The following is a 17,364-nucleotide window of genomic DNA, read 5'->3' as shown; positions in this document are numbered from 1 at the left end:
GCAGCTCTGGATGTGACTGGAGTAGATGTATGTAACTGAACATTATATGCAGGTATTTCGGTTTGTATGATCTTGGTGGCACGTGTTACACGGGTGGTGATGGGGGTGCTCCTTCATTGGCACTACTTCCCCAGCTGGGTGTCACAGCTCATGGCCTTGATGTGCCTGGCACTGGCTTCCTGATTGGCTCAACAATCTGGTGGGTGCATGAGAGGGCAGGCAGGGTACTACCAGCTGCCGCCAGCTGCTCTGTAATACGAGTCACATGACCCAGCACATTCCAAGTGACCATGCGGGCAACCTACACACTAGAGAGGAATGAGATGCCCACACTCCATAAACAGCAGCGGGCAGCACGTGCCAGGAATGAATAACATTAACCCCCGGGTCACGGCCGTACACAGAGCCTCCCGCTTCACTTCATTCTTGCTAACTGATGCTGCACTGATCTAAAGTGTTCAGTAACGTTGCTTTACTTACCTTGTACCCATCCTGAGTTATATCATGTCTTCTACTCTAGTCACCTCCAAAGCTGCATTCACAATTCTCCATTGTGGGAGCTCAATCCGAGCTGTTGAGTCACATGTCTGACAGCAAAGCACAGATAAACTCAGTCTGTTTTCAAGGGGAACCAGCAAAATTGTTGATGCAGCTTTAGGTGTGACTAGAGTATAAAACATATTTCTATTCGAATTGCCTGAAGCTTCCTTGCTACATTTAGTGTTGTTTTGCAGACAATGGGATGTGGGGCCTGAATAACTATGTGCACTCTTTCTTAAAGAAATAGCTAAAATTCTTAACTCTTTCATCTCCAGGTTGCTCAGCCAATGGAATTTGCACAGAGTGTCTAGCTGACCGGTCTGCCGTCCTATGAGGGTGAGTAGTACAAGTATATGAAGTGTTTGTGGGACCTGCGGCTGAGATGAGACAAGTGTTCAGCAGCAAATGTGCGGCCCAGGTCGTGACGTGACGCTGCCACACAGCTGCTGCTGTGCTACACTGTCACCACAAGAGAAAACCATAATGTTCACCACCAAAACTGCTCCAAATGTCTCCACTAAACCCAGGAGTCGTGTTACCATCGCCGAATGTATACAGCACCTGCTGCCAGCTGTCCGAACAACACCGAAGTATAACAGAGGCAGGTCACGTGTAATGCATAGGGGCAGGATTAGGCTCTGTTCACACGCTGAGTCAAAAACGGCTGAAAACACCTCCTGATTATCAGACGTTTTTTAACCCATACGCGATTTTCGTTGCGTTTTTTGCGGCCATTTTTGGAGCTGTTTTCAATAGAGTCTATGAAAAACGGCTCCAAAAACGTCCCAACGAGTGACCTGCACTTCTTTTTCGAGGCCATTTCTTTACGCGGTCGTTTTTCAAAACGGCCGCGTAAACAAACGGCCGGTCGTAACAGAACGCCGTTTTTCCCATTGAAATCAATGGGCAGATGTTTGGAGGCGTACTGCTTCCGATTTTTCGGGCGTTTACGGCCCGAGAAATGGCTGAAAATAGGCCGTGTGAATATACCCTTAGGGTATGTTCACACGCACTAATTACGGACGTAATTCGGGCGTTTTTGCCCCGAATTATGTCTGGAAATAGCGCCTCAATAGCGTTGACAAACATCTGCCCATTGAAAGTAATGGGCAGACGTTTGTCTGTTCACACGAGGCGTAATTTACGCACCGCTGTCAAATGACGGCGCGTAAATAGATGCCCGCGTCAAAGAAGTGACCTGTCACTTCTTTGGGCGTAATTGGAGCCGTTATTCATTGACTCCAATGAATAGCAGCGCCAATTACGTCCGTAATTGACGCGGCGTTCAAGCGCCTGCACATGCCGGTACGGCTGAAATTACGGGGATGTTTTCAGTCTGAAACATCCCCGTAATTTCATCCGTAACGGACGCCCTCGTGTGAACATACCCTTATAGTAGTTATATTCTTGTATATAGGGGCAGTATTATAGTAGTTATATTCTTGTATATAGGGGGCAGTATTATAGTAGTTATATTCTTGTATATAGGGGCAGTATTATAGTAGTTATATTCTTGTATATAGGGGCAGTATTATAGTAGTTATATTCTTGTATATAGGGGCAGTATTATAGTAGTTATATTCTTGTATATAGGGGCAGTATTATAGTAGTTATATTCTTGTATATAGGGGGCAGTATTATAGTAGTTATATTCTTGTATATAGGGAGCAGTATTATAGTCGTTATATTCTTGTATATAGAGGCAGTATTATAGTGGTTATATTCTTGTATATAGGAGCAGTATTATAGTAGTTATATTCTTGTATATAGAGGCAGTATTATAGTGGTTATATTCTTGTATATAGGAGCAGTATTATAGTAGTTATATTCTTGTATATAGGAGCAGTATTATAGTAGTTATATTCTTGTATATAGGGGGCAGTATTATAGTAGTTATATTCTTGTATATAGGAGGCAGTATTATAGTAGTTATATTCTTGTATATAGGAGGCAGTATTATAGTAGTTATATTCTTGTATATAGGAAGCAGTATTATAGTGGTTATATTCTTGTATATAGGAGCAGTATTATAGTAGTTATATTCTTGTATATAGGGGCAGTATTATAGTAGTTATATTCTTGTATATAGGAAGCAGTATTATAGTGGTTATATTCTTGTATATAGGGGGCAGTATTATAGTAGTTATATTCTTGTATATAGGGAGCAGTATTATAGTAGTTATATTCTTGTATATAGGGGCAGTATTATAGTAGTTATATTCTTGTATATAGGAGCAGTATTATAGTAGTTATATTCTTGTATATAGGGGTGGTATTATAGTAGTTATATTCTTGTATATAGGGAGCAGTATTATAGTAGTTATATTCTTGTATATAGGAGGCAGTATTATAGTAGTTATATTCTTGTATATAGGGGCAGTATTATAGTAGTTATATTCTTGTATATAGGGGGCAGTATTATAGTAGTTATATTCTTGTATATAGGAGGCAGTATTATAGTAGTTATATTGTATATAGGAGCAGTATTATAGTAGTTATATTCTTGTATATAGGGGGCAGTATTATAGTAGTTATATTCTTGTATATAGGGGGCAGTATTATAGTAGTTATATTCTTGTATATAGGGGCAGTATTATAGTAGTTATATTCTTGTATATAGGGGCAGTATTATAGTAGTTATATTCTTGTATATAGGGAGCAGTATTATAGTAGTTATATTCTTGTATATAGGGGCAGTATTATAGTAGTTATATTCTTGTATATAGGGGCAGTATTATAGTAGTTATATTCTTGTATATAGGAGCAGTATTATAGTAGTTATATTCTTGTATATAGGGGGCAGTATTATAGTAGTTATATTCTTGTATATAGGAGCAGTATTATAGTAGTTATATTCTTGTATATAGGAGCAGTATGATAGTAGTTATATTCTTGTACATAGGGGGCAGTATTATAGTAGTTATATTCTTGTATATAGGAGCAGTATTATAGTAGTTATATTCTTGTATATAGGGGGCAGTATTATAGTAGTTATATTCTTGTATATCGGAGCAGTATGATAGTAGTTATATTCTTGTATATAGGAGCAGTATTATAGTAGTTATATTCTTGTATATAGGAGCAGTATTATAGTAGTTATATTCTTGTATATAGTAGCAGTATTATAGTAGTTATATTCTTGTATATAGGAGCAGTATGATAGTAGTTATATTCTTGTATATAGGAGCAGTATTATAGTAGTTATATTCTTGTATATAGTAGCAGTATTATAGTAGTTATATTCTTGTATATAGGAGCAGTATTATAGTAGTTATATTCTTGTACATAGGAGGCAGTATTATAGTAGTTATATTCCTGTATATAGGGGGCAGTATTATAGTAGTTATATTCTTGTATATAGTAGCAGTATTATAGTAGTTATATTCTTGTATATAGGGACAGTATTATAGGATTTATATTCTTGTATATAGTAGCAGTATTATAGTAGTTATATTCTTGTATATAGGAGCAGTATTATAGTAGTTATATTCTTGTATATAGGGGCAGTATTATAGTAGTTATATTCTTGTATATAGGGAGCAGTATTATAGTAGTTATATTCTTGTATATAGGGGCAGTATTATATTAGTTATATTCTTGTATATAGGAGCAGTATTATAGTAGTTATATTCTTGTATATAGGGGCAGTATTATAGTAGTTATATTCTTGTATATAGGAGCAGTATTATAGTAGTTATATTCCTGTATATAGGAGCAGTATTATAGTAGTTATATTCTTGTACATAGGGGGCAGTATTATAGTAGTTATATTCTTGTATATATGGGCAGTATTATAGTAGTTGTATTCTTGTATATATGGGCAGTATTATAGTAGTTGTATTCTTGTATATAGGAGTAGTATTATAGTAGTTATATTCTTGTATATAGGAGTAGTATTATAGTAGTTATATTCTTGTATATAGGGGGCAGTATTATAGTAGTTATATTCTTGTACATAGGGGGCAGTATTATAGTAGTTATATTCTTGTGTATAGGAGCAGTGTTATTATAGCAGTTATATTCTTGTATATAGGAGCAGTATTATAGTAGTTATATTCTTGTATATAGGAGCAGTATTATAGTAGTTATATTCTTGTATATAGGGGGCAGTATTATAGTAGTTATATTCTTGTATATAGGGGCAGTATTATAGTAGTTATATTCTTGTATATAGGGGGCAGTATTATAGTAGTTATATTCTTGTACATAGGGGGCAGTAGTCACATTCGCTGTAGTCTTAGATGCTATTTTATAGTGAGCGTTACTTACATTTTGAGGATTGAGGATCTCTTTCCCAGCAGCATCTTGATAAAGTCTCGGTAGCTGATGGCGTCGCTGATCCCTCCTGTCACTTCCGCTATCATCTTTTTTACTTCTAGATGTGTTTTGGGTACTCCGAGTTTCTCCATCATCATCTTGAGTCCCATCATGTCTAGAAGAAGGTCAGTACATTAGTAGGGATCAGTTCTGTAGTGTCATCAGCCAACACAGAGAGTTTGGGAGGAGGGGATAGATCTGTAAACTGGGGTACGCAGATTAGGGGGTGGACAGAGTCTCGTGGAGTCACATGATGCGACCTGTGCGCTACCAACATCAAAGTAACATTGTATCAAATTTACTAACAATGGAATATGATAAAAGGGTAACACAGTCATCAATAAATGTAAAAATAGTTTTTGGGGGACTTTTATTCTTAAAATGCAATTCTATTTCTGGCAAAACTTGATTAAAATCAATATGACCAAATCTATCATTGCATATCTGGGCAGGTTTGCCTTTCAGGCCTCTGGGAAAGCTGGGTGACCAGTCATATGAGATCTGTAATGGCGGCCATTCTTGTGGAATATTCTGGCCGTGAAGTCACTTACCGATCTCTTCTTGGTCGTTTAAGTCAAATTCCATGAATTTTTCTAGAACAAAGAAGACGCAGATGATGAGGATGATGAGGAATAATATAGAATGAATCAACACATAAACATTGTTACATTGCGTCCTGTCATGTTACATTCGCTGTGTGATTGGCTCCTTCTCTCGCTACACCCTCGCCGTCCTAGCTCTGCATTACCCGATTGTTACTTTGTATACTGAGTGTCCCCAGAACAATGCAAACAATTCCACGACCGGTATGTAAAATAGCAAACACTGCAGGAAATGCTCGTCATGACCGCCATACGCGACGCACCAACCCTACGGAATGGTGAATCACCCTGGACGCACCTACAACACCCGAAAATGAACAGAGAAACCGAGACGGCATCAGCACATTGATATGTCAGCAGACACCCGCTGCGCCTGTGTATTATAAATGATATCAGTATGTAAGATCTATGTAAAGAGACGGCGGGCAGGTTCCATATGGGTCATCACCATCCGTGGCACAATGACTCCAGCCTAACGGCATTGTCTATAGGAGTCTGAGGTAGTCTACAAACCAACCAACTATCTCATCCGAGGCTCAATCTGCTTCTTTGTTGCTGATCTGTGCTTTACACTGCAGCACTGCTCCATTATTACACAGCTATGATCGGGGATTCCAGCTTGGCTACATTGTCTACAGCAGTCTGAGGTAGTCTGAAACCCGCTCCTGTCTCATCTGAGTTTTAATCTGCTGCTTTGTTGCTGCCCTATGCTTTACACTGCAGCACTGCTCCGTTATTACACAGCTATGATTAGTGACACCACTTAGCTGCATTGTCTACAGGAGTCTGAGATAGTCTCAAACTACCTCTTATCTCATCGTAAACTCAATTTGCTGCTTTGTTGCTGCCCCATGATTTACACTGCAGCTCTGCTCTATTATAAGAGTCTCAGGTAGTCTGAAACCCATTTTCTGTCTCAGAAAATGGTAAGGATGCTGCTCTTCATGTTCTACACTGCACCTCTACTTTATAGAGCACAATTATTATGTGTGACTCCAGCTTCGCTGCATTTGCTATTGGTTTGTGGCTTACACTGCTTTTTGTCCCCCATGATTTACACTACAGTTTTACTCTATTACAACACAGCTATGATCAATAACTCAACTTAAGTTCATTGTCTTTTGGAGTGTTATAGTACTCTGAACTCTGCCTTTTTTACCTTGTGTATTATTTGAGACACAGGCTAATGATCTCCCATGCTTTACACTGCAGCACTGCTTGCTTAGATTGACTGCTGTGTAGAAGCACAAGTTTACCAAGAAGTTAGAAAGATGCTGCACATAGACTCTGGAGAGGAGCCTCAATAATTCCCTGAAAGGTTATTAAGAGTTTGGGAGGAGAGGGGGTGAGTATGGGTCACATGATAGGACTGTTATTGAGAGACGGGTGATGTGGGCACATATCGGCTGGCATCCAGAAAAGCCCAATCACGTTACTCTGATGGAATATTCTCGTATTTTACACACTGGCTGGCATCGCGTCCTTCTCTTTACGCGGAGACTTTTTCCAGGCCTCGTGGATGATTTGGAAATTGTTCCCTGTGAGGTCATGGAGAGGATGATGGGGGTCGGTTTTATGTTAGGCCAAGAAACTGGAGAATCGGTCAAGATAAAATATACTGAAAAGGACAAGGGATTTATTGTCACTATTTAAAGGGACACGAAGGTATAAAATGATTAACAGTGACTGCGATTGCCTCCAGTCATGTGACCCAACTCTGATCTAATATACGAGTGCACTGTATGTGTATTCGGCCAGTGCAGGAAAAACAATACGTGTGACGTCTGGGAGGGGGGGGGGGGCAGCTTTCTGCAGCAGAAACCTTCCCCTACTACTCTGCCTGCAATGGAAACCTATTAAACCCCACCCCCTAATGGCCCCGCCCACTTCAAGAAGAAGGGGCCGGCTTTATTTATCATGTATTAGCGCCCAAGTGACCCCAGTGGCGTTCTCGCAGATTCCTGCGCCGGCTGATCTCGCCGCTGTTGATTCTGTCTCCGTTTTTCACTTCTTTCTTCTCGTCTTCTCTTTGTGTTTTGCGCTCGCCCCCGGCGTTCTCCGCCATTGTTCTGCCGTTATTTCTCTCAGCTGTAATTATATGTTATTAAATCCCCTAATAAAAATCTTCTCAAATATGAAAAAAGGATTATATACCCCGGGGGTGCCGATACCGCGGGCAGCGAGCTTATAATATCTGCATAACGGGTTATCTATGAAACCGCCACCGTCAACACGTAAATAATAATCCTCCGCGCCAAAGAACTGAACGCCATGTACAGGTCAATCAGACCGTACCACATATGATAGGATTAGATACACGGCTCAGCAGACAGTATCACACATGATAGGATTAGATACATAGCTCAGCAGACAGTATCACACATGATAGGATTAGATACAGGGCTCAGCAGACAGTACCACATATGATAGGATTAGATACACAGCTCAGCAGACAGTACCACACATGATAGGATTAGATACACGGCTCAGCAGACAGTATCACACATGATAGGATTAGATACACGGCTCAGCAGACAGTATCACACATGATAGGATTAGATACACGGCTCAGCAGACAGTATCACACATGATAGGATTAGATACACGGCTCAGCAGACAGTATCACACATGATAGGATTAGATACACGACTCAGCAGACAGTATCACACATGATAGGATTAGATACACAGCTCAGCAGACAGTATCACACATAGGATTAGATACACGGCTCAGCAGACAGTATCACACGACAGGTTTAGATACACCGACTCAATAACAGGTGCTCAGGCGCTGGTCCTGGGTTGTGTACTTGGACTATCACCACACTACTCCCCTCAGCATCTCCTACATGTAGTAGCTCTCCCTTATAGAGGACAGTGAGGAGCTTCGTGGGTGCCGGGGGAGGGGCTCGTCCATTTTTAGGCAATGTTCAGCTTCGTGCTGGGAATGATGTTACTGTATAAAGGGAAATACCTGAGACAAAACCGTCTGCCAGAAAGTGCGTGATTTCTTCCAAGAAAGCAGAACAGGGTCGTGCTGTGTAATACCTGAGGGGAAGTATCACAACTCCCATCATCCGCACCCGCACTACAAATCTTACCCATCTACAACTTTCTATTGTACTTTGTGTTTCAATTCCTCACCATTCTCAAGGTCTCTGCTTGCTGTCAGTGATGGGATCATTCTTGTTCATAACCTTTCCTCACAGCTGAGGGTTTGTTACAATTGTATCTAGTCTAGACAATCAAACAAACCGTGTTCATAATGTAGATCCAATTCTAGAGACCACAGTACGATTATCTATCTATCTATCTATCTATCTATCTATCTATCTATCTATCTATCTATCTATCTATCTCATATCTATCTATCTCATATCTATCTATCTCATATCTATCTCATATCTATCTATCTCATATCTATCTATCTCATATCTATCTATCTATCTATCTATCTATCTATCTATCTATCTATCTATCTATCTATCTATCTATCTATCTATCTATCTATCTATCTATCTATCTATCTATCTAGCTCATATCTATCTATCTATCTCATATCTATCTCATATCTATCTATCTATCTATCTATCTATCTATCTATCTATCTATCTATCTATCTATCTATCTATCTATCTATCTCTTATCTATCTATCTATCTATCTATCTCATATCTATCTCTATCTATATCTATCTATCTATCTATCTATCTATCTATCTATCTATCTATCTATCTATCTATCTATCTATCTATCTATCTATCTATCTATCTATCTATCTATCTATCTATCTATCTATCTATCTATCTATCTATCTCATATCTATCTCATATCTATCTATCTATCTATCTATCTATCTATCTATCTATCTATCTATCTATCTATCTATCTATCTATCTATCTATCTATCTATCTATCTCTCTTATCCTGTAACTCTCATGTTTGGATTTGTCCCATCTATGAGCAGGAACATTCCATATAAAGCAGCCGGGACTGTAAATTGGATCGCTCCTTCGTGTCATAAAACACATTTCTAATCTGTTTATTCCCTGCGGGTAAATACATTTTCTCCACTTTCCTCCTTTTCAACCATTTTTCCCCAGTACGATGTCTTAAAGGGCATCTCCTCTAAATATGAACACATCCTCCACGCTTCTTCCTGTTCTCTGTAGGTCACTTGTCAGGGCAGCAGCTTCTTCTCCAGAGCTGCTGTTCCCTGCGACCTTAGGCAGCCATATTGGAAACTATTGTGAGCTGTTTTTGGTCACCGGGCCATCCCGAAACCAACAGTGCGGATGAATCTAGTCTTGTATATGTTACTCCCATGGCCACACACCAGTCAATACGTGGACACACACACACGTCCACATGACCGCCCACAAGCCACCGAGGAGTTAATGCATTTCAGCGAAAAACGACCATAATATTCTATAAATTGTGCAATATGGTATCTCCCAGATCTTTCATTTGCGGACCTTCCTGTTCCTGTATTATGTGGTGTCCTTCGCGGTCCTGTATCATATTGGGGGTGGGAACGTCCTCATTTTTAGCGGATTCTTGATTTCCGAGGATCAAATTTTTTTTGCAGCATGACCTCTGAGCTAAACAGCCTGGACTCCCTCTGATACATTTTACTTGCCCTGATACATTGTAACAAGCTGTCAGGACAGGAGAGAGACTTGTGCAGCTGATGTGTTTCCCTCACAGAGGATTGTCTAGATTGATACATTGTAGCAAAACCTCAGCTGTGAGAAGCATTATGTCTGTAAAGGTTTTTCAGCCTCTGGATGTGAACCAGAATGTTCTCATTCACTGCCAGCAAGCAGAGATCTTGAAAATAGTGAAGAATTAAAACACAAACTATATTAGGAAGTTTCGGAACGTTTTATTATGCAAAACGGGACTGGCCCTTTAAATTACTGCACAGTGGTAATGGGGCAGTGGAGTAATCAGGCAGTGCCCCTCCTGCCCTAGATTGATGAGGGGTTACTATGGTGGACCCCCACCTGAAGTTTTCTGTGGAGCAGATTAGTTACTGCCCTACTGATGGCTTTTGACTATATGAGGCAGCTGATTGGCAGAGCAGCTCATGTTCTGTGATGTCACTGCACCAGGCATGATGATGTCACTAGTTCTAGCTAAAAGGCCAAAGAAGATCACTGGAACTAGAGGCAGATGTGGAACAAGACTCTTATTGTGCTGCAGGATGTCATCCCTACTCCTTGTCCAGCCCCAATCCTCCTTTCCCAGTGGACGATGGAGACTCCTGGCCTTGACCGCCTGCACTAACCTCAGGATCCCAGCGCGGCAGCCCCATAAGACGGAACAGCTGAGCGTTCCAGTGCAGGGCGTTGGAGTTCATACAATAGGAACCTTGTGGTGCAGCACTGAGGAAATCATGAGAAGAGGCCAGAATAGTCAAGGAGTCCAGAGTGTGACACCTACAGTCATAATGTTACCAGAGCAGCCCCCCACCTACAGTCATAATGTTACCAGAGCAGCCCCCCACCTACAGTCATAATGTTACCAGAGCAGCCCCCCACCTACAGTCATAATGTTACCAGAGCACCCCCCCACCTACAGTCATAATGTTACCAGAGCACCCCCCCACCTACAGTCATAATGTTACCAGAGCAGCCCCCCACCTACAGTCATAATGTTACCAGAGCAGCCCCCCACCTACAGTCATAATGTTACCAGAGCAGCCCCCCACCTACAGTCATAATGTTACCAGAGCAGCCCCCCACCTACAGTCATAATGTTACCAGACCAGCCCCCCCAAACCAGCGCTGCCCAGGATGTGGGGCTGTTATAATGTGTACTAGCTGTAAATATATACTAGACGATGCCCAGGTTATACCAGCTGTACATATATAATTATATACAGAAGATACCCAGGTTATACCAGCATGCTCCATATCACTATATACAGGAAGATGTATAACTTATACCAGCAGTACATATATAATTATATACAGAAGATACCCAGGTTATACCAGCATGCTCCATATCACTATATACAAGAAGATGTATAACTTATACCAGCTGTACATATATAATTATATACAGAAGATACCCAGGTTATACCAGCATGCTCTATATCACTATATACAGGAAGATGTATAACTTATACCAGCTGTACATATATAATTATATACAGAAGATACCCAGGTTATACCAGCATGCTCCATATCACTATATACAAGAAGATGTATAACTTATACCAGCTGTACATATATAATTATATACAGAAGATACCCAGGTTATACCAGCATGCTCCATATCACTATATACAAGAAGATGTATAACTTATACCAGCTGTACATATATAATTATATACAGGAGATACCCAGGTTATACCAGCATGCTCCATATCACTATATACAGGAAGATGTATAACTTATACCAGCAGTACATATATAATTATATACAGAAGATACCCAGGTTATACCAGCATGCTCCATATCACTATATACAAGAAGATGTATAACTTATACCAGCTGTACATATATAATTATATACAGAAGATACCCAGGTTATACCAGCATGCTCCATATCACTATATACAAGAAGATGTATAACTTATACAAGCTGTACATATATAATTATATACAGAAGATACCCAGGTTATACCAGCATGCTCCATATCACTATATACAGGAAGATGTATAACTTATACCAGCAGTACATATATAATTATATACAGAAGATACCCAGGTTATACCAGCATGCTCCATATCACTATATACAAGAAGATGTATAACTTATACCAGCTGTACATATATAATTATATACAGAAGATACCCAGGTTATACCAGCATGCTCCATATCACTATATACAAGAAGATGTATCACTTATACCAGCTGTACATATATAATTATATACAGAAGATACCCAGGTTATACCAGCATGCTCCATATCACTATATACAGGAAGATGTATAACTTATACCAGCAGTACATATATAATTATATACAGAAGATACCCAGGTTATACCAGCATGCTCCATATCACTATATACAAGAAGATGTATAACTTATACCAGCTGTACATATATAATTATATACAGAAGATACCCAGGTTATACCAGCATGCTCCATATCACTATATACAAGATGTATAACTTATACCAGCTGTACATATATAATTATATACAGAAGATACCCAGGTTATACCAGCATGCTCCATATCACTATATACAAGATGATGTATAACTTATACCAGCTGTACATATATAATTATATACAGAAGATACCCAGGTTATACCAGCATGCTCCATATCACTATACACAAGAAGATGTATAACTTATACCAGCTGTACATATATAATTATATAGAGAAGATACCCAGGTTATACCAGCATGCTCCATATCACTATATACAGGAAGATGTATAACTTATACCAGCTGTACATATATAATTATATACAGGAGATACCCAGGTTATACCAGCATGCTCCATATCACTATATACAAGAAGATGTATAACTTATACCAGCTGTACATATATAATTATATACAGGAGATGCCCAGGTTATACCAACATGCTACATATCACTATATACAAGAAGATGTATAACTTATACCAGCTGTACATATATAATTATATACAGAGGATACCTAGGTTATACCAGCATGCTCCATATCACTATATACAAGAAGATGTATAACTTATACCAGCTGTACATATATAATTATATACAGAAGATACCCAGGTTATACCAGCATGCTCCATATCACTATATACAGGAAGATGTATAACTTATACCAGCTGTACATATATAATTATATACAGAAGATACCCAGGTTATACCAGCATACTCCATATCACTATATACAAGAAGATGTATAACTTATACCAGCTGTACATATATAATTATATACAGAAGATACCCAGGTTATACCAGCATGCTCCATATCACTATATACAAGAAGATGTATAACTTATACCAGCTGTACATATATAATTATATAGAGAAGATACCCAGGTTATACCAGCATGCTCCATATCACTATATACAGGAAGATGTATAACTTATACCAGCTGTACATATATAATTATATACAGGAGATACCCAGGTTATACCAGCATGCTCCATATCACTATATACAAGAAGATGTATAACTTATACCAGCTGTACATATATAATTATATACAGGAGATGCCCAGGTTATACCAACATGCTACATATCACTATATACAAGAAGATGTATAACTTATACCAGCTGTACATATATAATTATATACAGAGGATACCTAGGTTATACCAGCATGCTCCATATCACTATATACAAGAAGATGTATAACTTATACCAGCTGTACATATATAATTATATACAGAAGATACCCAGGTTATACCAGCATGCTCCATATAACTATATATAAGAAGATGTATAACTTATACCAGCTGTACATATATAATTATATACAGGAGATACCCAGGTTATACCAGCATGCTCCATATCACTATATACAAGAAGATGTATAACTTATACCAGCTGTACATATATAATTATATACAGAAGATACCCTGGTTATACCAGCATGCTCCATATCACTATATACAAGAAGATGTATAACTTATACCAGCTGTACATATATAATTATATACAGAAGATACCCAGGTTATACCCGCATGCTCCATATCACTATATACAGGAAGATGTATAACTTATACCAGCTGTACATATATAATTATATACAGAAGATACCTAGGTTATACCAGCATGCTCCATATCACTATATACAAGAAGATGTATAACTTATACCAGCTGTTCATATATAATTATATACAGAAGATACCCAGGTTATACCAGCATGCTCCATATCACTATATACAAGAAGATGTATCACTTATACCAGCTGTACATATATAATTATATACAGAAGATACCCAGGTTACACCAGCATGCTCCATATCACTATATACAAGAAGATGTATAATTTATACCAGCTGTACATAGATAATTATATACAGAAGATACCCAGGTTATACCAGCATACTCCATATCACTATATACAAGAAGATGTATAACTTATACAAGCTGTACATATATAATTATATACAGAAGATCCCCAGGTTATACCAGCATGCTCCATATCACTATATACAAGAAGATGTATAACTTATACCAGCTGTACATATATAATTATATACAGAAGATACCCAGGTTATACCAGCATGCTCCATATCACTATATACAAGAAGATGTATAACTTATACCAGCTGTACATATATAATTATATACAGAAGATACCCAGGTTATACCAGCATGCTCCATATCACTATATACAAGAAGATATATAACTTATACCAGCTGTACATATATAATTATATACAGAAGATACCCAGGTTATACCAGCATGCTCCATATCACTATATACAGGAAGATGTATAACTTATACCAGCTGTACATATATAATTATATACAGAACATACCCAGGTTATACCAGCATGCTCCATATCACTATATACAAGAAGATGTATAACTTATACCAGCTGTACATATATAATTATATACAGAAGATACCCAGGTTATACCAGCATACTCCATATCACTATATACAAGAAGATGTATAACTTATACCAGCTGTACATATATAATTATATACAGAAGATACCCAGTTTATACCAGCATGCTCCATATCACTATATACAGGAAGATGTATAACTTATACCAGCTGTACATATATAATTATATACAGAAGATACCCAGGTTATACCAGCATGCTCCATATCACTATATACAAGAAGATGTATAACTTATACCAGCTGTACATATATAATTATATACAGAAGATACCCAGGTTATACCAGCATGCTCCATATCACTATATACAGGAAGATATATAACTTATAACCAGCTGTACATATATAATTATATACAGAAGATACCCAGGTTATACCAGCATGCTCCATATCACTATATACAAGAAGATGTATAACTTATACCAGCTGTACATATATAATTATATACAGAAGATACCCAGGTTATACCAGCATGCTCCATATCACTATATACAAGAAGATGTATAACTTATAGCAGCTGTACATATATAATTATATACAGAAGATACCCAGGTTATACCAGCGTGCTCCATATCACTATATACAAGAAGATGTATAACTTATACCAGCTGTACATATATAATTATATACAGAAGATACCCAGGTTATACCAGCATGCTCCATATCACTATATACAAGAAGATGTATAACTTATACCAGCTGTACATATATAATTATATACAGAAGATACCCAGGTTATACCAGCATGCTCCATATCACCATATACAAGAAGATGTAGAACTTATACCAGCTGTACATATATAATTATATACAGGAGATACCCAGGTTATACCAGCATGCTCCATATCACTATATACAAGAAGATGTATAACTTATACCAGCTGTACATATATAATTATATACAGGAGATACCCAGGTTATACCAGCATGCTCTATCACTATATACAGGAAGATATATAACTTATACTGGCTGTACATATATAATTATATACAGAAGATACCCAGGTTATACCAGCATGCTCCATATCACTATATACAAGAAGATGTATAACTTATACCAGCTGTACATATATAATTATATACAGAAGATACCCAGGTTATACCAGCATGCTCCATATCACTGTATACAAGAAGATGTATAACTTATACCAGCTGTACATATATAATTATATACAGAAGATACCCAGGTTATACCAGCATGCTCCATATCACTATATACAAGAAGATGTATAACTTATACCAGCTGTACATATATAATTATATACAGAAGATACCCAGGTTACACCAGCATGTTCCATATCACTATATACAAGAAGATGTATAACGTATACCAGCTGTACACATATAATTATATACAGAAGATACCCAGGTTATACCAGCATGCTCCATATCACTATATACAAGAAGATGTGTAACTTATACCAGCTGTACATATATAATTATATACAGAAGATACCCAGGTTATACCAGCATGCTCCATATCACTATATACAAGAAGATGTATAACTTATACCAGCTGTACATATATAATTATATACAGAAGATACCCAGGTTATACCAGCATGCTCCATATCACTATATACAAGAAGATGTATAACTTATACCAGCTATACATATATAATTATATACAGGAGATACCCAGGTTACACCAGCATGCTCCATATCACTATATACAAGAAGATGTATAACTTATAGCAGCTGTACATATATAATTATATACAGAAGATACCCAGGTTATACCAGCATGCTCCATATCACTATATACAAGAAGATGTATAACTTATACCAGCTGTACATATATAACTATATACAGAAGATACCCAGGTTATACCAGCATGCTCCATATCACTATATACAAGAAGATGTATAACTTATACCAGCTGCACATATATAATTATATACAGAAGATACCCAGGTTATACCAGCATGCTCCATATCACTATATACAAGAAGATGTATAACTTATACCAGCTGTACATATATAATTATATACAGAAGATACCCAGGTTATACCAGCATGCTCCATATCACTATATACAGGAAGATGTATAACTTATACCAGCTGTACATATATAATTATATACAGAAGATACCCAGGTAATACCAGCATGCTCCATATCACTATATACAAGAAGATGTATAACTTATACCAGCTGTACATGTATAATTATATACAGAAGATACCTAGGTTATACCAGCATGCTCCATATCACTATATACAAGAAGATGTATAACTTATACCAGCTGTACATGTATAATTATATACAGAAGATACCTAGGTTATACCAGCATGCTCCATATCACTATATACAAGAAGATGTATAACTTATACCAGCTGTACATGTATAATTATATACAGAAGATACCTAGGTTATAC

General features: G+C 37.7%; 1 protein-coding gene across 2 annotated transcripts in view; it reads right to left on the bottom strand.

The window, feature by feature from the left end:
• Positions 1–17,364, bottom strand: part of AIF1L (allograft inflammatory factor 1 like) — a 37,751-nt gene that overhangs the window by 16,326 nt on the left and 4,061 nt on the right. For both annotated transcript variants that reach the window (XM_075834671.1, XM_075834672.1), the window contains 2 exons: positions 5,409–5,450; positions 4,810–4,972 (listed from right to left, as the gene is read on the bottom strand). In XM_075834671.1, the coding sequence (XP_075690786.1) occupies positions 4,810–4,972; positions 5,409–5,450 (205 nt within the window). The remainder of the gene's footprint in view (positions 1–4,809; positions 4,973–5,408; positions 5,451–17,364) is intronic.

The sequence above is a fragment of the Rhinoderma darwinii genome, chromosome 8 (assembly GCF_050947455.1).
Source record: "Rhinoderma darwinii isolate aRhiDar2 chromosome 8, aRhiDar2.hap1, whole genome shotgun sequence".
Taxonomy (NCBI): domain Eukaryota; kingdom Metazoa; phylum Chordata; class Amphibia; order Anura; family Rhinodermatidae; genus Rhinoderma; species Rhinoderma darwinii.
Note: the sequence above shows the minus strand (reverse complement) of the source record. Positions and strands in the feature narration are given on the sequence as shown.